Source organism: Cryphonectria parasitica (genome assembly GCF_011745365.1).
Source record: "Cryphonectria parasitica EP155 unplaced genomic scaffold M406scaffold_3, whole genome shotgun sequence".
Taxonomy (NCBI): domain Eukaryota; kingdom Fungi; phylum Ascomycota; class Sordariomycetes; order Diaporthales; family Cryphonectriaceae; genus Cryphonectria; species Cryphonectria parasitica.
The window spans coordinates 2,950,478-2,976,382 of record NW_024468911.1 but is presented as its reverse complement, the minus strand read 5'-3'; the positions used below and the strand labels follow the sequence as shown (position 1 = coordinate 2,976,382).

At 53.4% G+C, this 25,905-nt stretch overlaps 8 protein-coding genes across 8 annotated transcripts; 4 read left to right on the top strand and 4 right to left on the bottom strand.

The window, feature by feature from the left end:
• Positions 1-635: 635 nt before the first annotated feature.
• M406DRAFT_39276 (uncharacterized protein) lies at positions 636-3,824 on the top strand (the record flags this gene model as incomplete). Its single annotated transcript, XM_040924097.1, has 3 exons — positions 636-979; positions 1,031-3,568; positions 3,668-3,824. 3 exons carry the CDS (start codon positions 636-638, stop codon positions 3,822-3,824), a joined length of 3,039 nt encoding a protein of 1,012 aa, XP_040778461.1.
• Positions 3,825-3,881: 57 nt separating this feature from the next.
• On the bottom strand, positions 3,882-5,205 carry M406DRAFT_252813 (uncharacterized protein; the record flags this gene model as incomplete). Its single annotated transcript, XM_040916866.1, has 3 exons — positions 3,882-4,244; positions 4,328-4,807; positions 4,915-5,205. Coding segments are annotated over 3 exons (1,134 nt in total), but the record flags the coding sequence as incomplete, so codon positions are not given.
• A 1,244-nt stretch (positions 5,206-6,449) lies between these two features.
• On the bottom strand, positions 6,450-8,226 carry M406DRAFT_288583 (poly A polymerase C-terminal region-like protein; the record flags this gene model as incomplete). Its single annotated transcript, XM_040918805.1, has 2 exons — positions 6,450-7,369; positions 7,473-8,226. The coding sequence occupies 2 exons, from the start codon at positions 8,224-8,226 to the stop codon at positions 6,555-6,557; spliced, it is 1,569 nt and encodes a 522-aa protein (XP_040778459.1). The 3' UTR covers positions 6,450-6,554.
• A 2,380-nt stretch (positions 8,227-10,606) lies between these two features.
• On the top strand, positions 10,607-11,062 carry M406DRAFT_251743 (uncharacterized protein; the record flags this gene model as incomplete). Its single annotated transcript, XM_040916783.1, has 2 exons — positions 10,607-10,704; positions 10,765-11,062. Coding segments are annotated over 2 exons (396 nt in total), but the record flags the coding sequence as incomplete, so codon positions are not given.
• Positions 11,063-13,436: 2,374 nt separating this feature from the next.
• On the top strand, positions 13,437-13,783 carry M406DRAFT_321593 (uncharacterized protein; the record flags this gene model as incomplete). Its single annotated transcript, XM_040919528.1, has 2 exons — positions 13,437-13,443; positions 13,530-13,783. The coding sequence occupies 2 exons, from the start codon at positions 13,437-13,439 to the stop codon at positions 13,781-13,783; spliced, it is 261 nt and encodes an 86-aa protein (XP_040778457.1).
• Positions 13,784-14,006: 223 nt separating this feature from the next.
• On the bottom strand, positions 14,007-16,734 carry M406DRAFT_350588 (TPR-like protein; the record flags this gene model as incomplete). The annotated part of the gene is made up of 1 exon (XM_040922564.1): positions 14,007-16,734. One exon carries the CDS (start codon positions 16,732-16,734, stop codon positions 14,230-14,232), a length of 2,505 nt encoding a protein of 834 aa, XP_040778456.1. The 3' UTR covers positions 14,007-14,229.
• A 437-nt stretch (positions 16,735-17,171) lies between these two features.
• VMA-8 (hydrogen-transporting ATPase activity/subunit D) lies at positions 17,172-19,324 on the top strand. The gene is made up of 8 exons (XM_040923205.1): positions 17,172-17,332; positions 17,400-17,512; positions 17,578-17,588; positions 17,651-18,025; positions 18,091-18,100; positions 18,161-18,201; positions 18,272-19,086; positions 19,218-19,324. Exons 1-7 carry the CDS (start codon positions 17,318-17,320, stop codon positions 18,478-18,480), a joined length of 774 nt encoding a protein of 257 aa, XP_040778455.1. The 5' UTR covers positions 17,172-17,317; the 3' UTR covers positions 18,481-19,086; positions 19,218-19,324.
• A 791-nt stretch (positions 19,325-20,115) lies between these two features.
• On the bottom strand, positions 20,116-25,258 carry M406DRAFT_338251 (Sec7-domain-containing protein; the record flags this gene model as incomplete). The annotated part of the gene is made up of 8 exons (XM_040921328.1): positions 20,116-20,379; positions 20,447-20,829; positions 20,885-20,985; positions 21,044-21,447; positions 21,502-21,847; positions 21,900-22,183; positions 22,244-24,765; positions 24,838-25,258. The coding sequence occupies 8 exons, from the start codon at positions 25,256-25,258 to the stop codon at positions 20,116-20,118; spliced, it is 4,725 nt and encodes a 1,574-aa protein (XP_040778454.1).
• Between the last annotated feature and the right edge of the window lie 647 nt (positions 25,259-25,905).

The window sequence follows — 25,905 nt, the reverse complement described above, 5'->3', positions numbered from 1 at the left end:
ACCACCCCTCCCTCTTCTTCCAAAGATAAATAGCGTCGCCTTAAAGCTACTATATCGTCCATTTTGAGATACGTGTATTCCAAATCACAAATCCCACGCCTGTCATTGGGTCGCGTAAGATGCTTCCGCCCTATCCCGCCTTGTTCCCTTTTCAGTCCATCATTTACTGTACTTGCATAGTAGGGCCTGAGTTCGCCCCGCTTTCTTATGCAAGTCATACTGGTCCTTTGTCAGCACAATCATTGTATAGGGCAGGTGGAATGGGGTGTCTATGTCAAGATGATTTGTATTTGATAATCATCATCAAGAGAACAGAGCCTGTACTTGTATGCTGCGCTGATGATTGGTGTGAGATGATTGGTCAGAGGTTATCCTGCGCCTACCTCGGGCTAGTAATGATAAGGCAAGCTAACTGCAACAGCGGGGACTTGCATCATTGTCTCCCAAAGGCAAGGCTTGCTGGCAGCACTCAAGGATGTTAGTGCTACATACGACAGCGCCTGACCCAGCTTGTGATTGCACCCAACTCGAAACCTTTCCACAACACTCGCACGCAACTAATATAACACAAACCACGCCGAGAAGCTCAGACGGCCTCCGGGCCAGAGCACGGAATCTTCCTCTCTCACGCACAGATGGACAACACGATTGGTGACGAGGGCCCAGACTCGGTGCCTGGTCCATCTTCTCCAGGCGCCGGCGGTATTGGCATTGGCATTACCATTGGCACCGGTACGCCCTCGAGTTCGAACCCGCCCACTCCTGTCAACATTGTCGGCCCTCAGGCCCCCTTTCCACAGCTGCGGAACGACCCAGAGCAGGATGGCCGGCCCCTACCTGCCAAGTCTGCCTCCCACGTACCACCGACGGCAGAGGCCAACGATGACGATGACCCTACCGTCGCAGAGCCCTTTCACCGCACGTCGAGCCCAGATCCAGCGAGCCGGAGTGGCACACACGGGCTTGCGTCCGAGGAGGAGTTCGATGGCGTCACTGGGACAGAGGACGCTGGCGAGGAGGGCAGGCCGAGGAGGAGGCTCGTGCACAAGATGCACAAGTTCAGCCTGTACGAGACGGCGAGCAGGTACTATATCGTGGGAGGGGACGTGACAGAGAAGCGGTATCGCATCCTCAAGATCGACAGGATGGTTGACGACAGCGATCTGAGCATCACTGATGACAAGATCGTCTATACGCAGAAGCAGATGAACCAGCTTCTCGACACCATCGACGACGGGAACAAGGGTACTGGAGGCATCAGGCTGAAGTGCACCACCTGGGGCCTCCTGGGGTTCATCAAGTTTACTGGGCCCTACTACATGCTGCTCATCACCAAGAGGAGCATTGTGGCTATGCTCGGTGGCCACTACATCTACCAGATCGAGGGCACCGAGCTCATCCCCCTCACTCCCGCCAGGTACAAGACCGACGGGCGGAACACCGAAGAGTCTCGTTTCCTGTCCATCCTCAACAACCTTGACCTCACCAGGTCCTTCTACTACAGCTACTCGTATGATGTCACGCGGACCCTACAGCACAACATCACCAAGGAGCGCATCGCCCTGAACAATGGCCTGCCCTGCTCGGTGGATGACGACCCGAACACAATGTTCGTTTGGAATAGTCATCTCCTGCGACCTGCGGTGGACGCCCTCAAAGATCCCTTTGACTGGTGCCGTCCCATCATACACGGCTATGTAGACCAGGCTTCGGTGTCCATCTACGGTCGGACTGCGTTCATTGCCATCATCGCACGGCGATCCAGGTATTTTGCAGGAGCTCGTTTTCTGAAGCGCGGAGCCAATGACCTTGGCTATGTGGCAAACGATGTCGAGACGGAACAGATCGTATCCGAGGCGCTCACGACATCCTTCCATGCACCCGGCGGGAAGCTTTATGCCAGCCCGGAGTATACGTCCTATGTTCAGCACCGTGGATCCATCCCTCTCTACTGGACACAGGACAATACAGGTGTCACTCCGAAGCCACCCATCGAGCTCAACCTGGTCGATCCTTTCTACAGCGCCGCCGCGCTGCACTTTGACAATTTATTCGAGCGCTACGGCTCACCCATCTACGTGCTCAACCTCGTCAAGGCCAAGGAGCGGACGCCTCGCGAGTCCAAGCTGTTGGACGAGTTTCGCAGGGCCATCACGTACCTCAACCAGTTTTTGCCCGAGAAGAACCAGATCATCCAGCGCCACTGGGACATGTCCCGCGCCGCCAAGGACCCCGCCCAGGACGTCATCCAGACCCTGGAGGACATCGCCGAGGACGTTGTCGTGACGACCGGCTTCTTCCAGAACGGCGACGGGGTGGTCAGCCCCAAGCGCGTGCAGAATGGTGTCGCACGCACCAATTGCATCGACTGCTTGGACCGAACCAACGCCGCGCAGTTTGTGATCGGCAAGCGCGCGCTCGGCCACCAGCTGCACGCCCTGGGGATCCTGGGCGACACGGCGATCGAGTATGACACGGACGCGGTCAACCTGTTTACGCACATGTACCACGACCACGGGGACACCATCGCTGTACAGTACGGCGGATCGCAGCTCGTCAACACCATGGAAACGTACCGCAAGATCAACCAGTGGACGAGCCACAGCCGCGATATGATTGAGAGCTTCAAGCGATACTACAACAACTCTTTCATGGACGGGCAGCGGCAGGAGGCCTATAATTTATTCCTGGGTAACTACATCTTTGCGCAGGGGCAGCCGATGCTGTGGGACCTGGCGACGGATTATTACTTGCACCATGCAGACCCGAGGACATGGGCGAACGAGAACAAAAGGAGCTATATCGAGTGGTACACGCCGGACTTTCTCAAGGAACACACACTGCCGGACTATGCGCCGCCCAAGGGCGCCGCCGCCAAGATGCCAATTTCTTACTTCGACGACTACTGGCTCGAGTACTATCGCCCTCTGACCCTGTCGTCCCTGCAGAAGATGTTCCCGTACAAGATGAACTCAACCATCAAGTACATACCTTTCAAGTCCACGCAGGACGGCCGCTACGACCTCAGCCCATTCCATGTGCGCGCCCGTACCGAGACAGACGCCGATGGCCACGACAAGCGCAAACCAAAAAAGGGCGTGACGATACTGGACCCAAATGAAATCGCCAAGGCCGGTGATGGTGACGACGACACCGCGTCCATTGCGTCTGGGAAGGCGGGCCACACAAACAAGGGCCTCTCGCTGCAGCGCTGGCTCCACCAGTCACCTGTCCAGGACAAGCCTCCCCTGAACGGCAGCCCGCACGGCATCATGAAGGAGCCTGCTACACCGGTTGTGAATGGGAATGTCGAGCTCCCAGCCGAAGCCAACCAGCCCAAGGTCAAGGCAACGCCGCTTGAGAAATCTCGCCAGGCGCAGTGGACCTTTACAAAAGTCGTCCATGAGTCCCTGAACCCGTCCGTCAGCGCGCAAGAGGCTGAAGACTACATTCGTTATGTCAGTCATCCGCAAAATCTTCCGCTGGTGGTATCGTCCGACACACCGGCCGATGTGGCCGACAGCGAATACCAGGAGTACATCAACGGGAGCTGGCAGAGTGATGGTCTGTTGCTCATGCCGCCTGGATCCTCTTCAGGAAGCGCAGGTCTCGCTGGGGGTGGTGGAGGAGGAGAAGGAGGAGGAGGCGGCGGCGGTGGTGGCGGCAGTGCGGTCGATGATTACTGGCACATGTACTCTGAGCTGCTGAAGGTTGGAGAGGACCCGCTGACGGTAAAGGAGGAGGACGTGCACAAGAAGCGCTACAAAGCCTATGGCAAGTGGCTTCGTGGAAAGAGCCTGTTCAAGCAGCAACCTGTCGACTAGGAGTCGGCTAGGCCTGGCGAGTGGCGGTAGGCCATTTCTTTCTTCAGAGACAGGTTGTCAAAGATCCTTGAAGAGATCTGCGAGGAGAGGCTCTTGCGCGATCAGCGGTGCTACTTTTCCCTTCAGGCCGTCTCCCTCTTGGCCGCTCTTTATCGCATTGGAAAGCATGGCTGCTGTCCGGATGAGAGTGGTCTGGATCAGCACCAAGTCCTTGTCGGAGTCGTTGCTCTTCTCGTCGTGCACGTTCAGAAAGCAGACGACGAGAGCCTTGACCAGTTCATCCTGGTAGGCCGGTGTGGAGAGTCGCGGCCAACAAATTGAAATTAACGATTCGAGGGAATGTAGAGCGGAAAGCAGCATGTCTGGCGCCAAGGGCGCAAAGGGATTTGTCATGACTTCAGAGTGCATAGGGATCAGATCCTGTACGCATATAATTAGCACTGTTTAGATACCCTCATAAGCAAGCAATTGCAATCGCGGTTTTTATAAACTTGATTACTCACTTTCAGATGTTTGACGGCTTGAATGCCCATCTCCCTGACAATGTCGGCCGTCTGCGAAAGCAACACACTGACGATGCGCACGTGCTCTTTGGCGTGAAAATAAGCCGAGAAGATACCGTGGCGCAAGATCCTATCCAAGAGCCTGGCCCTCGGTGAGCGACTGCCCTCTGATCCCCCCTGCTGAGCCTTGTTGTCCACATTTGCTTTCTGCGCAAGCGTCAGAAGCGCTCTGTAGGCCGGCCCGAGGAGCTGGACCGAGTCCTCCTCGGGCGTGATGCTGGGCAGGAAGTGCAGCGTAGGGAAGATGGCATCTTGGAACAAGCTGCTGAGGCCGGTGTCCCGGAGGATGGTGTCGGGGAATTTCATTAGGAAGATGTTCAGGAGGATGAGGCCGCGAGCTCGGACTCTGGTTGTCCCGTCGTCTGCCATCGTTAGGAGAACCGGGATGAACAGTGGCCACTGTTTGCTAATGAGATATTCCTGAATCATTTGATGACGAACAAAAAAGTCAGTTGCAGCTTGCGATATCAAGAGGCTGTTTGAGAAGAAGAAAAAGGAAAGAGGGAGAGGGGGGAGGGGAGACCTACATCCGCCCCTTGGACCGCCCATTCGAAGACGGCTATTGACCTGTGGTCTGCATACTTCCACGGCTTGACCTCCTTGGTCTCGTCTGTTAGCCCGCGGTGGGGATCGTTCTCGTCCGGGAACTCGGCCTTCCTTCCTGATGCCGTGACAGTTCTAGGTCTGGATCTGGAGAACATAGGGCGCAGGTAGCCCTTCAGGATGGTCTCCACTATGAAGTCGTCTTTTTGTACGTGGCTTGAGAGTTGTAGCTGCACGACCTCCTGGGAAAGACGACTCGTTTCCTGGTCCGTCCATGGGTATGCCTCCGACGTCTTGTCTGAGACGTCGGACACACTTGCTGTCTTGGTAGCAGTGAAGGAGATGACGGTGAGGAGCACCTCCTCGCTGAGCGTGGCCGCGTGGTCATTGCTGCAGAGCCACAGTATTTCGACGCCATAGCGTCCTAGTTCGCGACTTTGCTGTGCGACCTGCTCGTACTCGGGCGGCTCATCGTTTGCTATTCCTTTTGTGTGAGATACGGCTCCGCGCGGGGTCCTTTCTCTGCTTGCAAGGTTTCTACACACCTGCACTCTTCTCCTCCTCGGCTGTCACGCGTGGGGCAATAATTTCAGAGACCCAGTCACAGAGATGCTGTACAGATGCCTCATCACCTGGCTCCCTTTTGACTCTCCCCCTGTCCTTGAGACAGGCAAGGATGGCAACAAGACAAGTCTCGCAACTCTAAGTAGAAAGTTTCGTAATGAGTATACACATGCACAACATAATACAAAGGGATTATTGAGGACAATACCGTCGTCGGCCTCAGGCCCAATGCTTCATCAGCAAGGCTTGCAAAGGTAACCTGCTCTGGCACGTCTGCATCCATGATTGTCAACTCAGATGTTCCGACACTGATTCGATGAGACCAGGTTGAGACTCACGGGCGCCTAGCTTTTGCCAGATGTGGTCCGTGAAGACCGTGGATGATGGGAGTGTGTCGATGGCGTTCACAAGCTCGGTAAAGACAGACATAATATCGGTCTCGGGGTATCAAGTCATAAGGCGGATGTGTTGCGTGCAGCTAGAAGCACATACAGCAGCATGAAGAAGCGTTTTGATCTGGGCAGTCTTGTGGAGGGTTTTTTTCCTTCTTTACTTTCTAGGTGGCAGTTGAAAGCCTGAGATTCACTGCAGCAGGTTAGCAGTTCAGTGGTTGAACGCCCTAAAGCTTAGTGAGCGGCGGGGCAGAAGGCGCTGGAGCAAACGCTCATCACAGGCGATCCCCCCACTGTCCGTTTAGGCAACCCACCGCTAAACAGTCAGACGGCCCTGGCGCCTCCATTAGCCTCCCATGGTAAACCCGTGCCTCACAAGAAAATTATGTGCATCCAGGTGATATCCAGTAGTAGAGAAAATAGACATAGCAAGTCACATGAGAATGTGCTGTAACTTGATGAGTATTTACTTTCTACAACTCCTTCTCGTTATGGTTTTGTCAAAATAATTCGTAATGCTAGGCGGAATAGCTTGAAGCCACGGGGGCCAGTCCCGAGGAATGCCCAGTTTTCTGAAGTTTATTGGGTATCTAAGTTATAACCATCCTCCCAGTTTTGCCCTGGTCATCTTAAATCATGCAGAGTAGGCAGAAGACCGGTATAGGTCATTATTTCAGCAGCTCTGCGATACCAAGCTCACCTTCGCGCCGCCGCACTTCGTCAATCGCCCCAGCTGGATCGGTCTCCTTGGGATTTCGCAGCTGCCACGCCACGCAGACGTCCAGCGCGGACGACATCCACTTGCCGGGCTTGATTCCTAGTGCCTTTGAGAGCTGACGCCCATCAACCAGCGGCTTGATAGACGGCGCATCTAAGAGATCCAGGCTCTGAATGTGTTCCATGAAGACCCGCCAGCTCTCCCGGACAGCGTCGAGCGTGGGGTTGAGATCGTCCTGGGATGAGTCCTGCGCACGACTCATCACATCATCGAGAATGGCAAAGAGAACTTGCAAGCGCCAGTGTTTCCCTTGGGCCTCCCATCTGCGGATCGGCATACCCAGGTAGTCCCTCTCGTTCATACGCTCGCCTCTGGAAATGACGGTCTTTTTAAGTTCAATAATCTCCTCACGATGCCGCACAGCGGCTGTGACGAGTTCCGTGAGCTTATTTGGAGCCTTGATGCCCTCACGTGCGGCCAGCGTTGCAGCGGGCGGGTTCTTTTTGAGACCCGCGAACGAGTTGTCGAAGGGAATCCTACTAAATGGGACCACGCACGCAAGGACCCAGGCCAAGTAGCGTTCCTCGTCTGATGTGATGAGAATGTCGTACAAGGGGTTTGTCGCGAGGTTGTTAAGGAAATCATAGGTATCGCTCCAGCTTTCCAGACTAGGCTCAGGCATATCAGCCTTTGCGGGGTCCGTAAAGACTGTATAATACAACCCGAGTTCATGGATGTAGCGAACCGCGTCTCGAGGGTGCTCTCCTAATGCGTGCCAGATAGTCAGCTGGCTTGTTTATTCTCGCGACGGACAGAGAAAACAAAGGTGTAGGCTCAGGAGCTGACTGTGTTCTGGGGACCAACTTACCCTTTAGCATCTTCTCGACCTCCACACCGACCCTCTCACGGCTGATTTTGGCCCGGAGCGCGCTGAGAACCTTCTCATTGCCCATGTACTCCTTCACAGGAGGCTCGATGGTGAATCCAAGACGACTCGCAAAACGCACAAGTCTGAGCACACGTAGAGGGTCATCCATAAAAGTTTGAAAAGGCTCCAGTGGCGTGCGTATGACTCTCCTCTGCATGTCCTCCAGACCACCAACAAAGTCTTCCACCTCGTCCGTATGTATGTTGTAGAAGAGCGCGTTCACTGTCGCATCGCGTCTGCTGGCGTCCTCCTGTGCTGTGCCAAAATCCATCTGAGGGTTACGACTGTCTTCAGCGTACGTCTCAGTGCGTAGATTGACAAAATCAACATCCAGGCCAAATATCTTGACCGTGGCTGTCTCCAGATTTTTTGACTTCTCTGGGTTCTTGGCAATCTTGTGCAGATTCCCTAGGTCTTCCTTGCGCAGGTTGTGCTTCTCCCTGTTTTGGGGCACATCGCAGAAGTCGCGCAGCTTGTTGCCAAAAACCTCCCCAGTCATGCAGTTGATGGCGACATCAATGTCGTGGCTCTGCTGGCCTAAGAGCTTGTCGCGAACCCAGCCACCTGCCCATCTCAGAACGAGTTGCTGATCTACCTCCTTCTTGTCCTCAGCCTTATCAATGTAGGCAGCTGCATCAAGGAGCAGCTTCTTGAGCTGTTTCTCGAGAGGATCCAGTTGCAGTGTGGTCGTCATATTGGCACTGGCTGGACTGAGTTTTCTCTTCATCTGCCAGGACCAAGGCAATCCCAAACGACTGGTTCTGGAGAGTAAGACTCTGGATGTAACTCGATACATCAAAAACCATCGATATGACTCAATCAGTAGCAGATGCTTAGTCCGGTCTTAGGCACCCTTGATTGTGGAAGGTGCAGCATTTGTTGTCATCGGGGAAGTTTGTGTATGGCCCGTGTTGACTCATGAAAACCCCTTGCAGAAAAGCCTGCATGGGAAAATGGACGAGACTGCTAGACAGATTCTTGCAGACTCAGACTGCTGAAATGAGGCTGACCATCTTTTTTGCCAAATGCAACCAGACTGTGTTGTGAAGAAACGGTCAATGAGAACTCGCCAGTGCAGTTTGATGAGTGAGTGCAACAGAAGATGGATGTTGATGCTTAGGTAAGCATATGCTAGCCAGCTTAACCAATCAAAGCCTCTGCAGAAATTGGACCTGTAGTTTCCTCCAACAACCGATTTGCGCTTTCCATGCACTTCATTCACTCCATCCATAAAACGAATCATACTGCCAGCACCATGCAGCAGAGGCTGCCACACCTACGTATTTTCTACAGAGGGCACACCATCATGGATGATGATGTTTCGCCTCAAGAACTCTCTGGCTCTTGGTCTCTCTTCGTCTCATTGGCATATCCCACGACCATGCTGTAGTGAGCATGCTCGGCCTCATAGGAATAATGCGGACTTTTCTCTCTCTCTCAGTCAACTTCCGGATCCAAAGTTGCTTCCAGAGGCATCTTCAAATACTACTCACCAGGGACAACCCCCATCCAGCAATTGGTCTGACGAGACAGCATCATCACAAAGCTTGCGCTGCTGCTGTATACTGTCTCATGTTCAGGCTTCGCGTACTGTTCTCGTCCGACCTCTCTGCGTCTCGACCCGTGCCCTTGGAGGCGCCCGAATATCCCTGCGACTTCTGTTCCTTTCTTTGACATTCCGTCCGGCAGTGTCTCTGAACATGTTGATAGGAGTTTGAGGCAGTGTGTGTGACGCCGTCATCGGGATGATGCGGGGTCTTTGGGCATGATTGGGTTGGCTCAGTGCACAACAAAGTTCACGCCATTTGGGAGGCAGCCAGCGAGATGAGGATCGCGGCTCCTCAGTGAACACATCGTGGGCTGGGGTCCTCCCTTGGGCTCTTTTGCCAGTTTCTTATCTGTTCCTCCCATCTGCATTCGTCCTCAGACTACATGCACCACAGCAAGTGAAAGACTACAGCAGCACGGGAGATGACAGTGGGTCTTGCCCTTGGACAGCATTGCAATTGTGTCACATGCTTCGGTACTCTGAGGTTATAAGCCATAACCCACAGTGGCTTGGGTCTTGGCCTCGGAGCTAGCATCCTAAGCCTCGAGGCTGCAGTAGCATCACGAGGCAGCCAGCCAAGCAGAACCCCTCGCTTGGCGTGCTCAAAGGTACTCGACAGGTGGATACATGGACCATTGTCAGGCTGTGCTACGAGAGGTTGGGTGCTGCATTGATACCCGAATCAGGTGTCTTGTTTGCCACCTTTCCGACCCTTCCCAACTTGTATCTTGCACAGGCCCGTTGGTCAAGTATACTTAACGCAAGCTTGGCATGTAATGGGCTTCAGTCTGCTAGGCAGTCTTCCCTTTCTTTGGAGCCAAGATGGACTTAAGGCTGTTCCTCGAGGATTACCCCCATTCCGTCACGTGGAATTCAATTATAACAGGTAACGAAGAAAGCCCAGATAGACACAGCCCGGGCGATACCTGGTGTATGATCGCCTTGACATTCGGTTAGTTCATGATCTGCGGCGGTTCGCATAGTGCAGACTTGGCAAAAGCTTCGCTGACAGCAGGGCCAGGGACTTTGTCGGCGATGCTTCGTGCCCCATATCTCTGTTGATGCGCGGCATATTGTGAGTCTTTGTCGGCACCTCTCGCCTTTTTTTTCTTCTTCGGGCGTTGTGAGGCTATGCTAGGCCACGATCGACCGTGCGTCGAGGGTAGCAGGCTCTACGACGTAGGAAATTCTTGGCAGAATTCATGATGCCACGGCTGTGATGGCATGCTACAAGCGTCGCCGTCTCCCTCCGTACTGCTTGGCTCTTTGGCCCAATAAAGGTGAACATGCGCGGGATAGCCTCAGCTGCTGGTTGTTTTGACAAAGAGCCCCAGAGAGCTACTCAAAAAGGGCAGTAGGATGTGAGAAGATGTGATAACAGCAAACTTTAGTACACAGCGGGCATATCGTGGTCGTCTCTGTTCAAGATCTAAAAAATGGCCCTCATTCTCCCTTGAATACGAGTACTGAATTATCCTCTGTTAGTATAGTCACTTCCATCAACAACAATCATTTTTTTCTCTGCAGCTCCGGCGGTTCAGTCAACATGGTTGTCCGCCAGCTCAACAGTGACGGGGCCGGCCCATACTTGTGCATAGTCAATGATGACAACCCTGCACATCAGTGAACAGATATCGAGGTCACCCAAAGGCCCCTGGCTAGCAACGGTTGCAATCGGGCAAGTTTTGAAGTCACTCGACATCATGAACGGCGACAAGTAGTTCATCATCAGATAGGCAGCCAACAAGCAACTTTCAAAGATGATTCCACTACCGACTTCCTCCTCAACGTTGCACTTCCGACCAACCAAGCCTGTACTGGCAAAGCCGTTGGAAAGAACAACGTCTGCCTTGTGCGGTGCCAGAATTTTGCACGAACAGGAGCCTTCGGCGGTATATTCCTTATGCAAATGGCTGGTGCCAGCTACAATACTGCCGCCGCCGCTCGCGGCACAGAGAGCGAGGAAGAAAGGCCCTCTTGAGGGAGAAGCATCAGCTCGCTGGATTAGCATCGAGGAGCGTGAGGATCTGCGCGAGGACGACGAAGACATCTAGGGAAGCTCTGGGCTGGTCTACGGGCCGATTGGGCAACGTTGGGAGTATGGATGAGGGGAATATCAACAAGGAACAGAGCTGCTGGAAACTGATGCTGACAATGCAATATAATTACTTTTGTATTTTATTAATGAGTTCTGAATTCAAGGGCTAGATGCTCTTGTCGACACACGCTCCTTTGTCAACCTTTGTTTTCCTCCCCTGCGAACTCTTGACGTGAGCTTCTCAACAAATAAAATCGTGAACTCATTACTTGATCTTTGACATCGAGAGGCATCGAGATTCTTGGCAGAGAAATCTTATACACAGACATAAAGAAAATATTATGTATCTCTGCCGTCTCCGTCTGGTTCCACTACCTGCAAACGTTGCTAGGCTACCCGTAGACCGTGCTAGCAAATAAACCATCTTTGACTTAGACGTCAGGGACCGGTCAACTAGAATAGTCTCGATCTGTCTTACTTATATTTTTAGCCAGACAACAGCAGTGATACGTGGGGGAAAATTGATGTTTTCGACCAAGGGACCACCTTTTTTGGTAGCAGAGTAGCGCCGCCCGTCTGTCAACCTTCCCACCTTTTTCCAACTCTATCTTTTCTCTCACCTTTGACAAGCCAAAGAAAAAAAAAAAAAAAGAAAAAAAAGGCCCTTTTCTTTTCCCTGACCAACCTCGAAAAACCTAATCTTTCAATAGAAAAAAGATTCCAGGCCCTTTGACGCCATGACGCTGGCGGAACGTTCTCCACAGAAAACGATGAGCGGGCACGCGAGCAGCATCCTGCACGCAACAAGAGAGACTTGGCGAGATCTACATGATGGAGGGTCTAGACTCCAAGGCCATATTGAGATCTGGATTTCAATGTTGGAGCTAGAGGCAAATCCGGGGGGTGGCCTACGGGCGCATCCCATTCGTGGAGCCCATGCATCACCAACCTCATCTCGCATCAAGAGGAGAATCGAGAGGGTGAATTTGGGGGGGGGGGGGTGTGGCGGCGCGTGGTTTGCTGGTACTATAGTACCTGCTCTTCCCTCCTTCTTCGTCAATCTGGTCAACCGCAACGACGAATTGTCGAACTAGTGGCCATCTTTCCCCATCTTTCAACCGGTCAGGCGACTCTTATGTGGCTTTGTGAACTAAAAAGAAAACGACAGGGCTCTCGAAGGCCGCGGCTACAATGTCACTTCTGAGGCCAAGACCAATGGAGGGGGCACAGCGGCAAAGCGGCTTGGCTGTCGATAAAGTCGTAGTGGTTCGTGGTAAGACATTGAGTATTAGTGCAGTGGAGTCGAGGGTGTGCCGACCCTCTCTCGGCCGCCTTGCTTTTTTACTATAGTCACTCGATACTCACTGGTTGTACACACCCACTCAGCCTCGACACTAACTAAACTGTGCGCTGGGCCAAAGTTAATCCTGACAGAGTGGTTGGATACAGGCCGACCTCTCCGCGTTCAAAGAGCTTTTACTACTGCTGCCACACAACCTCTTGATAGTTCTTCTTGACGCGCATGAAACTAGGGGCGAGGAGATCATGGATGAGGTGTGGTGGGAAGGTCTGCTCTGTGACGTAATGGCCGGCACAGCCTCTTCTCCAAGAGAAACCTCCATCACCTGTTGCCCCGTTCAAGCAGTCACTTTGCCAATCCTGTCCTCCTTCTGTCTTGGCTTGCTTTGTTGTCAATCTGAGCCGTGTTGGGCCTCTAGAATTAATCCCTCCTCCTCTTATCTTTTCCCTCGTCAGATCGTTGGAGGGGGGCCGGGGTCAACAATTAGTTGTGTTCTAGAGAGACACATTGATAGACGTAACTGTACAATCACAGAAAAGAAAGAAAAAGAAAAAGAAAGTAGACGTGTTGTACCTTCATCCCTCCTCCCCCCTCCTTCCCAACTCCAGAAACTTGCACTACGCAGTTTTAGATGGCTTCGTGCTATGCTATAGCACACATGTACGTACCTCCTGCCTCCTTAGTTGAGCTTGGCCAATGGCCCGTCCATCCCATCCTGTCCATCTCGAAAGAAGCCGCGCCTTCCCTCCCTTCCCTGCTACTACGTACGGTATATCCTTGCCGATCCCTCCAACTCGTCAACGAGTACAAAAGGCGAAGGCTTCCCCCCTCCTCCCCTCCAATGTGAGAGACTTGGATTGAGCCTCGCGATCTTCTATGCTCACCTAAAAATCGTCTTCGAGTCAAACAGTCGAGAACAACTCATAGAATCTTGAGAAGACACACCTAACAGAATCCTTTAAGAAGAGGCTCGTTATCAACACCATTATCCTAAAGCAATCCACCATTGCCACCATCATGACCGGTTTGTGAACCCCCCCCCCCTTCCGATACTTCGTGTATATCCCCCCTGTATCAAAGAATTTTCACTGATCTCCCAAGTTCCATTAGACCAAGAACAAACCCAGGTCACAGGCATCGAAGAAGCCCCAGGCTTGGCCAACTTCGGCACCTCCCCAACCTCGTCGGCTGGCGACCGCCGCATGAGCGCAGAGTGGGATGCCTCCAAGACGCCGCCCAGCAGGTTCCAGCGGCGCAAGGGCTCCATCTACTCGACGCCCGCGTCGAGAGATGGCCATGTTGACAAGAATTACGCGGACAAGTACCACGACAAGCTCGCTGAGAAGGGCTGGGGGAAGAAATAGGTGAAGGAGACAAGAAGACGCCGCCGCCCAGATAGTGGTGATGATGAATGACAACCTCCGTCGCCAAAGCCCAAAAAAAGGCGTTGGGCACCAATTTTGGATGGGTTCTCTGAAATTTCGAGAAGGCTGGCTGGCGTTGTTGAGTAATACAAGTAAAAGGCCAGAAGGGTTGGGGATGGCACATATTGCACACGACAATGTTGGTGTTTGTTCCCGGGGAGTTAGTAAATATCTTTTTCAATTGAATAAAGTTGACTGCCATGGAAAAGAAAACGTAAAGGCGGTGCATTTCTGCCCCCTTGGGTCGTCATGCCTGGACGCAGGGAAATGACTAGGAGTAAACCAAAGTGGGCGTCTTCCAGTAGTGTTTTTGTTGGTGCCTTGCCGCCCCAGGTTTGCCGGCCCCATCGTTGCCCTATATCTGGCCGACATAAATCAAATATCTATCATTCGTCCATATCATCAAGTTCAATCGCATCCGGGTTCGCGGCCACGGGTTGGGCGGCCGGTTCGCCTCTGGGGTTGTCTTCTGCGGCAACGAAGCCGACAGGCGCCCGAGCTTGTCTCTCCAGTGCCGCCATGGCGTCCATGACCTCCTGGTCCGCCTCGCCCCCGCCGCCTTCTCCTTGCGCCTGTGCTGCTGCCGCCGCCGCCTGACTCCTTGCGATGGCCTGTGATGCGATGAAGTTGACATCGGTGTTGTACTGCGCCTGGACACTGCGCTTGATCCGGCGCATCTCCTTGAACGTATCCTCGTTTCCGTGCTGCACCTCGAAACGCTCCCACTTGGTCCAGAAGTCTGGGTTGGTGCGTGGGTCGCAAAACTGCGAGGCGTGTCCGTAGATGGCGCGGGCACGATCGATCTCGCCCAGTCTCTTCTCCATGTCCGCAAACTTGAGACACATATCGCGTGCCTCGCTGTCTGGTAGGGCGGCGATGGCTCGCTCGTAGATTGGTCTGGTTGACGGCAGGCCAAAGTTGGACGCCGACTTGGTGATGTAGAAATTAAACATGTCCGCGCGGTCCTCATCCGCTACTGCTCTTGTCGCTCTCTCGTAGATGCGCATTGCGTGTCGAGCGAGGCCCCGCTCCTCTTCCAGGTTTCCATACATTAGGTACAGAACTTTGGCAAACTTTGGCGGACAGTCCTCAATGGCTTGCTCAAACAGGTCTCGCAGCCTTTCGATGCCAATTTCTCGGTCCACGGCTTTGGTGAGGTATAGATTCCACAGCTCAAAGGCAACCGGGTAGCTGAAGAGATCGAGGCCGCGTTCGTATATCTTGAAAGATTCCTCGTAATAATTGTTTTCCTCCAGTAGATTGGCATAGTTGACCACCGTCTGTGGTGTGGCGATCCGAAGCTCAAATATCCTCTCGTAGACTTTCTTCGTTTCCTCAAGGGAGCTGACGCTTTCTACCAGGTCGACGTAGAAGCTCCACAGTTTCCAGCTCTTGTGGACTCTTTGCTGTGGTGAAAGCGTCTCGTCGAAATAGTCCACTGTCGAGCGCTTAGGTGACTGTACCGCCTTGGCCATGATCTTGACAGCCTCGTCGAAATTCTCGTTTCGCAACTCCATCTCTGCCCACTCGATCCACATGTCGGCCAGCTCGGCCACGGACTTGAATGGCACCTTGACGGCCTTCTCCATGATGATCCGTGCGTTTCTGACATCGCCTCCCTTCTCGTAAAACTTGGCATAGTTTGCCCAGAGTTGATGGAAGGCCCCGACGGCCTTTTTAGGTTGTATCGCCGCGATGGCATCCGTATATGTCTGCACAACCTGTACCTTGTTGTCACCCCATAATGCCACGCGTTTCTCCCACTCGTTGACATTGTTTGGGTTCTGGCGCAGCAGTACATCGTTCAAGAGAAATGGGCGGCGATCCATCAGATGCTCGAACCTCATCATCCGGATGTCCAAGTCGAAGTCTGCATTTTCGTCAACAATCCCCTGCTCGCCGCGAGTCTGTGCGACCTCCATCAGTGCGCCTATGATGGACTCTTCGAACTCGGCGTATGAGTCGAAAACCAGGGTGAAGTCGCGAACGGTCATAACGGTTGTGATGCCCTCCTCGAATGTGTCTCTTGCTCGCTCGAAGCTCCCCCTCCTCATCCAGTACGACGCGAGTCCAACCCACAACTTGCCCCTCTGGTCCGCGAATTTCTCAATCCCACTCCGTATAATTCGCTCGACGTCGATTCCCGTCTCGTGGCCTGTCTCAACTGTGGCGGCGTGCTCGACGATGAGGTCCACCATCTCGCTCCACAGCTCGTAGTGCCCTCTTCCGTTCTTGCTCTGGAACCGCGGGTTGTTGAGTACGGATATGTACTTGTGGATGGCCTCATTATAGAGGCCCTCTTGGACGAGCAGCTCGATGAAGTCCTCTGCGTCTTCTGGATGAACCTGCATGTATCGCCGCCAGATCTTGACCGCCGTCAAGCCGCCGGCCGAGTTTGCAAATGGTCGGTAGAGTGCCCATATCCTGTTGTGCTGGGTCAAAGGAAGCGCTCTCAGGGCGCGATCGAAGGTGTGTCGCGTCAGCGTGACGAGGGGCTGAAGCATCAAAAACTTGAGGTACATCTCCCATATCCTCGGCATCTTGTTGAGCAGGATCAGCGCCCGCTCAAAAAGCGCATTAACCTTGCGATATTCAGAGGCGAACACGGCAGCGTTAAGCTTGGAGACGTGCTTGGTCCGGAAGGTGAGGTAAGGTTTCCACAGCTTGTAGGACCGCGGCAACTGGTTACAGGCGCGCTCGAGGACGTAGGCCTGCTCCTGCACGGTGCCGTGCTGGAGCTTGAACTCGATGTACGCCAGCCATGGTTTTATGCTGCCGGGGCTACGCTGTATGTCCTGCTCGTAGACAAGGTCGTCGTCGGACACGAGAGACAGATCGGGCTTGCGCGCAACGCCGTTGTTTAGGAGCGCGGTTGACGGCATGGCGGGCATTGTGCTCGAGGCTGCGGCGGGGGGGAACAGCCGCACGGGCGTGAGCAGAAGTCAGCTTTAAGGCTGAGGTCCTGGCCTAGGACATTGCTGTTCGGGCGTTCGAGGTGAGGATGGGACGGGGCGTGCTGGGCGCTGGTGGACGATGGTCTTGAGCGACGTTGTAAGTTAAAGGCTGGGCCAATTTTTCGAGAGAGCGCGTTGGCGCTGGCCTGGTTCAACGGCAGTAGCTGCCGAAAAGGTCGACCCACTCAGCCGCTGAGCACGGTTCTGGCGCTGTGGTTGGGCCTGTACTATGGGCAGCGATACCACCTAGTGCTCACTATTCCTACTATGATTTCCCCACCTCTAGAGCTGTTGACCGTAGTACTCTATGCCGGCCGGTCTTACTGACGACACCAAGCTCCAGAAATAGACCCTCCTTACCCAGCTTCCAACGACACCAGATAACGACGATTCAATCGCACTCTCTCGACGCACGCGCAGCCGGCTACTTTTCAACTTGTACCACGAACTATCCATTGGAAATCAGGCGTTTTGCGAACCGTTTGTTGGAATTTGTGCAGTCGCTTAACGGATCGTCACGATGTCAGGAGCAGGAGTAAGACCCACCGTGATCCGTCGTCAGACAAGACATGCCGTGACTGGAAGCTCATACGGCATAATAGGACAGAGAGGCGGTCTTCCCGACTCGGCAGAGTCTGGGAATAATGAAGGCCAAGCTCAAGGGAGCCGAGCAGGGCCACAGTCTGTTGAAGAGGAAGAGTGAAGCTCTCACCAAGTACGCACACCTACCACATGATTCTCCGACTGCACAACATCTGCTAATATGCTGCTGCGTGACAGGCGCTTCCGAGGTACCGAGATTTGAGACGTTCCCATAAGCCTTCTGACCAGTTGTCTGACGTACAGCGCACAGAAATCACACGTCGAATCGACGAAGCCAAGCGCAAGATGGGCCGGGTCATGCAGATCGCCTCCTTCTCCCTCGCCGAGGTCACATATGCCGTGGGCGGTGATATTGGCTACCAGGTGCAAGAGTCGGTCAAGCAGGCACGCTTCCGCGTCCGTTCAAAGCAGGAGAACGTCTCCGGTGTGCTGCTGCCCGCCTTCGAGAGCTACACGGAGGAGGGCATCAACGACTTCGCCATGACGGGTCTTGGTAAGGGTGGCCAGCAGGTACAGAGATGCCGCGAGACGTATGCCAGGGCAGTCGAGGCGCTTGTGGAGCTTGCCAGCCTGCAGACTGCTTTCGTGATCCTGGACGAGGTTATCAAGGTTGTGAACCGAAGAGGTGAGCCCCCCCCCCCCTTCTCCCCTGGATCTAGATATTGAGCTCTATTGCTGACCTATTTGCAGTGAATGCTATGTACATGAACCCCCCCAAGGACTCCCCCTGTATATATGGAGATGCTGACCTGGGGCACAGTGAACACGTCATCATTCCTCGAACTGAGAATACAATCAAATGTGGGTTTTATTGGAGGAATTCTGGGCTATCCGAGATTTTCTGGGCAACCGTGGCTGACATACAGTAAAGATATCAACTCCGAACTTGACGAGGTGGACAGAGAGGAGTTCTACCGCTTGAAGAAGGTCGCCAACAAGAAGCAGCGAGACAACGCTGCAGCGGATGCCGAGATGAAGGCCAGGAAGGAGGCGCAGGGCAAGAAGGAGAACGATGGTGATCAGGATTCCGGCCCAGCAGACATTCTCGGGGCCGAAGAGGAAGAGGATGTCATCTTCTAAACCAGCCGCGCGTGCCAAGCTAGTGTGTACATTGTGGCACGTCCATCTACGCGCACGAACACAAAGAGGACCAATGGGATCATGTATGGAGTTAGTATCATATTTTCTGCCTTACGCCAAGCGCCTGCCAGTCTGCCTGTATTATAATCATACCACCATCCATCCTGAGAGCCAATTCTTGCATCTAATTTTAACTCGAAAGGAGAAGACCCTGCCTGTCCTTACTGCCTCTGGTATGTGACCTTGATGTTCTTGCCGCCGTCGAGCTGCATGCCCGCTGTACTCTCCTTGGCGCTGATAGCACCCGCCTCGTTCTCGTACTCTACAAATGCAATACCGCGCCGTCCAGGTACCAGACGGACCTCGCGGAAGCCCTCAAAGTGGCCGAATATGCCAGTGAGAGCCTCGACATCGCAGTCATCGGGCAGGTGCTGAACGAAGAGAATCTTGTTCGGAGGGAGGTACTCGTCGGGCACAACAGTGGCGGCGGCGGGGCCGGTGGCCTTGAGGCCGGCACCTCGGCTGGTTTTTGGTGGGCGGCCGCCTTGATCTGTTGCAGGCCGCTTGAGGCGTTGTTGTTCTGCCTCGAGAGCCTTCTTCCGCTCTGTAAAGGCGTGGGGGAAAAGCGTCCATGTTAGCAAAATTGCACGAGTTCTTTGCATGGGGTTTATCGATTCGGGCAGCATGTCGAAGGTGTGTGAAGTCGAAGGGCGGGGGGGGGGGGGACCCTTACCTTTCTCCGCTGTTCTCTTCCTCTTGTGCAGCTCCAACGCCTCCTCGCTCTCAAACGCCTGCACCGTGGCGTCACTCCTCGTCCTCGCCAACGCGACCTGCATCGGCTTGTCGAACAGGTCGAACCCATCCGCCTCCTCGATAGCCTGGCGCGCCGACTCGGGATTGTCGTAGACGATGAACGCCTGGCCCTTGGCCTTGAGGTTCGTCTTGGCTACAATGTCGATGACATTGCCGAACTCGGAGAAAATGACACGGAGGGCCTCCTTGAGCGGGTCGGGCTTGACGCGCTCCTCGAGGTTCCGTACATATACGCTGTGATTGGGAGACAGAAAGGTTAGCCACACAACCATCTTCTACCTACGTAGTGTCGGGGTGCAATGACACATACGTGGTGACTGGTGCTCCTTGAGTTGCCATATTGCTATGTTGTCTCCAGCTTTTTAAGACTCAGGAGGGATCAGACCAAGTGGACGTGGTGGTTGAGAGAAGTGAAAGTCGTTGCGTCGCGAAGGGAAAACGAATGAGCTTGGTGTTGTTTCGTGCCTGGAAGTAGAACGAGCTTTAGCCCCCAACTCCGGTCATACAGTTTATTAACCTTTCATACTGTATATTCGCACCGTACTATACTATTGTCTACACCACTTACCAAAATTGAATGTGAGTCCCATGCACCTACAAATTCTAGATTTTGATTGAAACCAACCGATATACACCTCGTGGTTTATGGTAGCTGAGTAGACTCTACTTAGAGAAATGCTGTCGGCTGTAGTCACGAGACATCAAGATTGAAGGGTGGTCTTCCATTGCGTCTCATGTAGGTAGTCTATTTTCTCATGCCGTTTATAGAATAATAATAATGCACAGAGTCCGCCTAGTACATCCAGGTCGTCATTTCTATTCTCATGCTGACTTCTCGTCGGCCTTCTCTCCTTCTTCTGCTGGAGGTGGAGGAGGGTCTGCTGCTGCTGCCGCCTCCTTGGTCTGCTGTTCTTCTTCCACATCCAGCGCAAGATCTTTCCTCAGATCCGGCAAGAACCGGTCTATACGTTTCCAAGATTCCGACCATATTTTCTCCTTGGATGGGTCCTTGCTTGGTGGCACTAGATAACCGTTGCTCGACATGAATAGGAGCACATTCTTGAGATTCTCCGGAACAGCCTCCTCCTGTAGTCAACAGTGTCAGCAGATGCACACATTGCATATATGAGGAAGGAATACAGGAGTGACTCACCAGACTGTCTCCTTGTCCACTGTTCATGAGACGGTCCATGATGTCAATGATCTTGAGCCAAAGATCCAACATGCCATCCCATTCAGACAGGAGCACCAAGTATTGGAGAAATACTTTGCAAAGAAGAGAAGCCGCCTGGACTCTCGTCTCGCTCATGCCGTCCCTGTCGGTGGAGAAGACCTCGGGCTTCAGCAACTTCAGAATCAACGGGAAAAGGACCTCGCCAAAGATCGCGGTCCATTCGCGATGATCACTCGACGTCAACTCAGGCGAAAACAGCGCACGCTGTAGAGAATTGAACGCCAGCTGGCGTACTTCTCGGCGCGGGTTTGTGCACTGCGTTGTGAGCGCCTCGAATATAGGCAGCCAATACGCAGACCACGCTGGTGACATGTCAGACATTGCAGGTTGATGAGGAAATGTGCCAGCTCTGCTTACCCTCATTTGTCTCCAGGTGAGACTGCTCAATGAGTTGCGGGATGCGCGAGGTCATGCTGTAGATGATATTGACAGCCTTGATGCCCCGCTGGACAACAGGGCTTTCACTTTGTAAGGTCAGCGCGTGCAGTTTCAATCGCTGGGGAAATGAAAACGTACTTGGAAGCTTCCGCTTTCGCGGAATTGGGGCGGCTCGCTGCTTTCCGCGGTTGCCTGCGATCAGGCTTGGGCTCCTTAGTCACGGTCGCGCTCGCGGCAGAGGCGAACTCATTCAGCAGAGTGATGGCTGCCTCATAGTTGTCCGCCATGATGGCCGTGGAGGGCGGCATCACACCGGTCTCAAGTATATCGAAGACGACGGGCGCGACTTGCGGGACTGTTGAAAGATTGCGAAGAATGGCCCAGAAGTCCGGCGAGGTCATCATCTCATTTCGCAGCGGGCCGGGCTCGTCAACACAAAGCTTAATTCCTTGGAGGATGAGTTTGGATGTCTTCCTGAGAAGCTCGGGAGGGAAGCTGGAGACAGTGTGGAGCAGAATAGGCACGCGGATGAAATCGTACTCCTGGACGTCGAGTTGAGCCTCTGCTTTCCTTTGGTGATATTTCGTGGAACTTACATAGCTAGCTTGAAGTAGTCTGAAGAGGTAAAAGGTCGTCCTTGCTATGATGATAGGATGGTGGTGGCTGAGATCGCGTAATATGGCCTGAAGCGCATCGACCACGCGCTTGCCAAGCAGCTGCACGGTATAATTGTCTCGCAAAGCCTGTACTGTGCTGAGTTCCAAGATGTAGACCAACCCCGGGTCGTAGGCCACGGCATGGTTTGGCTTCTGAGCTAGAGCTGGAGATGAAGAGGGAACATTGTCGGCCTTGACGGTGATTACGGCTTCTGATCCGCTGTCCTCTGGTATCTGGTCTAACAGAGCATCGACCAGAGCCTCAAGACTCTCATCTGGTAGATTCCTGGTAGGTGTTAGAAACCCCGAAAAAGCACAAGAAGACCATATGGACTCACGAGATGTTTGCAAAAATGTCATCCATCTGGCACTGGTTTATGCAGTCCACTGTGCTGAGTGTGCTGTCGAGCTCCTCTTGAGAAGGCTCTGGAGGGTCATCCGCCGCATAGCTGCTGATGAAATTCGAGAAAGCTGAGAATAGTCCGGTGTCGTTCTGCTTGTTGGCACGATTTATGACTTGCTGTGGGGTTCGCAGCGGTATATTGGACAGCGCCAGTTTACTGCGATCACTTGAGAACGTGATGAGCGAGTTCACAAATAAGTTCAGCCATATGCGAATAATCTATGTATAAACTTGTGTCAGACGAGTCAATACCAAGTGTGTGTTGAAATGAGAACTTACGTCTTTCCAACCTTTCCGGATGATGTGCTCCTTAGACGTCACGACCCGGAACAGGACGAGGATTGCAAGCTGGGCTCTGAAGTTGCGTCCCAGCTTAACCGCAAGCTCGCTCACCATCACGCTCCTCTCATCCACCTGGACCTCGGTGTTTAGGCTTGTGTTGGAGACCATCTCGGTAGAAAGGGTCGTCATGACGCTCAAGGTGTAGATGATTTGATCCAACGCCTCCGTGATGTTGTATTTGGCGGCAATACGAGCGCACTCGTCGAAACCAGATACGATCCGCATGAAGACTGTATCATCCGTCGCAGACATGAAAACATAGGACAGGGTTGAGACAATAGGTCTCCATGTCGCAGCAAACATGTCTGCGTCATATATGTTCGTGTCACATGTTATGAGAGGACCTGCAGCTTCTGTCTTGGACAGCAACTCCTTCCATGCGTAGTCCAGAGCATGCTTGTTATCGTGCTCCTCAGGCAAGATGATCTCGTTCGTTTTGATGGCATCGTAGACGGCCTGGAGATATTCGGGCGCAAAGTCTTTCCCGTCGTTCACTCCGCGCAGATTCCTCGCGAAATCCTCTACCTTCATGCGAGCTTGAGATTTGACATTAGGGTTATGTTGGTCGGTATTGAGCATGATTGTTGCATATGTGAGGACGTAGGCGGCGTCGGGATTTGCAACTTCTCCAGGTATATCGCTGTCCAAGAATTTCTTGGAGAACGATGTCACAATTCTCTCAATGAGCGGAGATTCGCCCGGAAGACGAAATGTCTCGAGAAGGGATCTCAATGCTTCATCGACACGCTTGCCAGTGAAGTCGAAAGAGTCCAGAAAAGCGTCCAGAATCGCCTCGTTGCCTCTCTTAGATATAAATTCCCCCAGAACCTTCTTTGAGGCCAGAGTAGTGCTCCTGAGGAACGCAGCAACACATTCGGGGTCTGTTGCGGACTCAATGATGCCCTTGTCTTGCAAGAAAGCGAGACCGCCCCGCGTGCTCTCATTGAACTTGTTCATGCCTTTGATAATCAGCTTTTTTCTCCGCCGCTGTTCCCGGAGAAGTAATGGATCCGGATAGCCATCAGCCTGCGGCGGCTGGTCTAGCCTTTCTGTGATGGATTGGATATATCGCAACAGTGCGTCGAGGCACAACGGGGGCACACTAGTGGTGCTCCAAGTAGCCGAGTCGGGCAGGGCATTTCTCGAGAGCATACCAACCATATCTTCGCACAGATCCGCGAGGTTTGGGTCGCAGTCATAGTTGACAAACAGCTCGACCAGGAATGTAGGCATTCGTGCTAGAACACAGATGTTCTCAACCATTGCCTGTCTTGCATCCGGCTTTCTCGCGCCACCCTCTAGGCCTAAGCTCTGCCGTTCCCTCACCGGTACCGGTGTTGCACGGCCACTGCCCATCTGCGACGGGGGCGGTCTGACGAGTTTTGGCGTTTGAGGAATGTCAGCATAAAGAGACGGGTCAATCCCAGGTTCTCGGGGGATCTCCAAGGACACATGAAGGCACGCGACCAAGTAGGACAAGAACTTCTCCTGCTGCAGCTTCAGAACGCCCCTGCAAGTTGACAAGAGGGTTCCCGCCACTAGCAAGGACTCTTGCAGGATGGCCGTGTGGTCAGAACGTATCAGTTGGAAGAGGTAGAAGCACAACCGATCTTCGGCGATCGTTGCCAGGGCCGGGTGCCTCGCGATCGATGGTCCAGCGACCTCGAGCGCGACATGTATTATCCGCAGCGCCATGACCCTCATAGTATCTGGATGTTTGCGGTCATGTGGGTCAAGAAAGTTGACGAGGACTCTGAACAGTTCTCGGACAGATGGCAACGAATAAGGCCTGAGGTCCAGGGACTCTGCCGTTGCGGTTTCAGATGCAATAGTTGCTTGGTCTGCCTCTGCCGTTCCAGACGAGTCGGTGCTTGCTGACTCGGAGGTTCGTGGTAGGTCGGAGGCCGTTTCCGCCGCCGACACCGGGATCTCGGTGCCATTTGCTGATGGATCCATGTTGACAGTGTCCATATCCCCATTGGTCTTTTTGTCAAGCGCGTCGCTTTCTTCTCCGGCTTCTTCCTCGAGATGCTTCAAGTCCTCGAAGATGATCTGACACATCCGAACCATCGAGGCTTCTGCCGTCTGTCTGAGCACCTCAGAGAACCTGGGCCGCGAACATATCGTCAGGCCACGTCCCATCATGTCACAGACACTTTCGTCGCTCAGTATGTCGCCGCCCGGTCCCGAGAGCATGTCCTCCATCAGATGCAGGATCATCAAGAGAACGACCTCCTCTTGCGCGGAATCGCTTATATCGAACTGACAGTGTGTGATGGCGGCGGACAGGGACTGCATCGCGACGGCGAAACGGGGCGACTCGGGAGAGATGAAACCGTAGGCGAGGAATTTCCGTATGGCTCTCAGGGCCAGGATTGTGACAGGGGCGGCGGTACCTTTTGCCTGTACGATCTGGAGGAAGGGGTAGAGCATCGTCAAGGCATCGAATTTGTGTATATCTGTGGCATTTGTCAGCCTGGGTGATCACTGGCGCCTGTACATACCATCCCCTCCCAATACTGTGAGCGCACCTTTCACACCCGTCAATTCATGCCTCAGCCTTCCAAAACCCGAGATCAACGGATTGTCTTGCATGCTCTTTCCCTTCTTCCCCCTCAGCCCCCAGCGCACCAGGTCAGCTGTGCCATCGCCTGTGATATTGGCTGCCGCGGTCTTGCTCCTCCCCTTGCCGAGGGACACGGAATTCGAGGGTCCCAGCTGCACCGGACTGGGCCCGCCGCCGAGAATGGCTGCCACGGACGAGTGAGGAGATCGCGCATGTTTTTGGCAAGCTGAGGTGATCGCTATGCACTCGGCTATCACGAGAGAGACCGGGTCTACCGCGACAGCAACTGGGCGGCTCCGGTACTGCATCCGAGGGGAGTGGTGTTGCGCCCGACGAGACAACGGCGTCGTGGGCCGCGAGGGCAGAGGAGAAACCTGGGGCTCCATTATCTGTGGGATAAGCGCATCTTGGCTCATTCTTACAGAAGAGTGATGCTGACGAGGTTGGAGAAAGTGAGATGTGAACAAAGTTCGAGGTTGAGACTGGCTTTCCAGGGCTCGGTGATTTCCAGAGCTTGTCCTAATGCGCCGGCTGTAGGTATTTGCATTCGAGGTATTGATTTCCCGTTATTGTATAATGACAAAAATCAAACATAAAATTACCAGTGCTCCATGGGTGCAGACTTGAGAGAAAGAGACAGAAAAATTATCGAAGGATTGGGAACAGAAGTACTATGAGTGTTAGCTGTCCCCGAGGTTCGTAGTTCTTTTCTGGGTTATCGCCGGGTTATCGAACCGAACACCTGGAGCTTTGAATTCCACCCAGAATGTGACGTCCAATCGGCAGGCAAACGCCCCAGCGCGGCCGGCAGATCATGTCGGTCAGATTTATGAACAATTATTTTCACTTTGCCACAATATTTTGGAAAGACAAAAGAATTTAAAGCTGAAGGGGGGAAAGGAAGCTGAGAAAGATGAAATTAAAAGGAATACAACGATTTGGAAACTTGATTTGATTGTCTAGTCCCAACGTCTCAAGAGATCCAAGGCACGGGGAGTCAAAGGGCGTCAGGAAACAATCAATAATACCTCCA

Excerpts from the sequence above, each read along its gene's own strand:
- VMA-8 (XM_040923205.1), top strand. Across the intron at positions 18,202-18,271 it reads AACTGAGAATACAATCAAAT|ATATCAACTCCGAACTTGAC; the intron begins GTGGGTTTTATT and ends CATACAGTAAAG.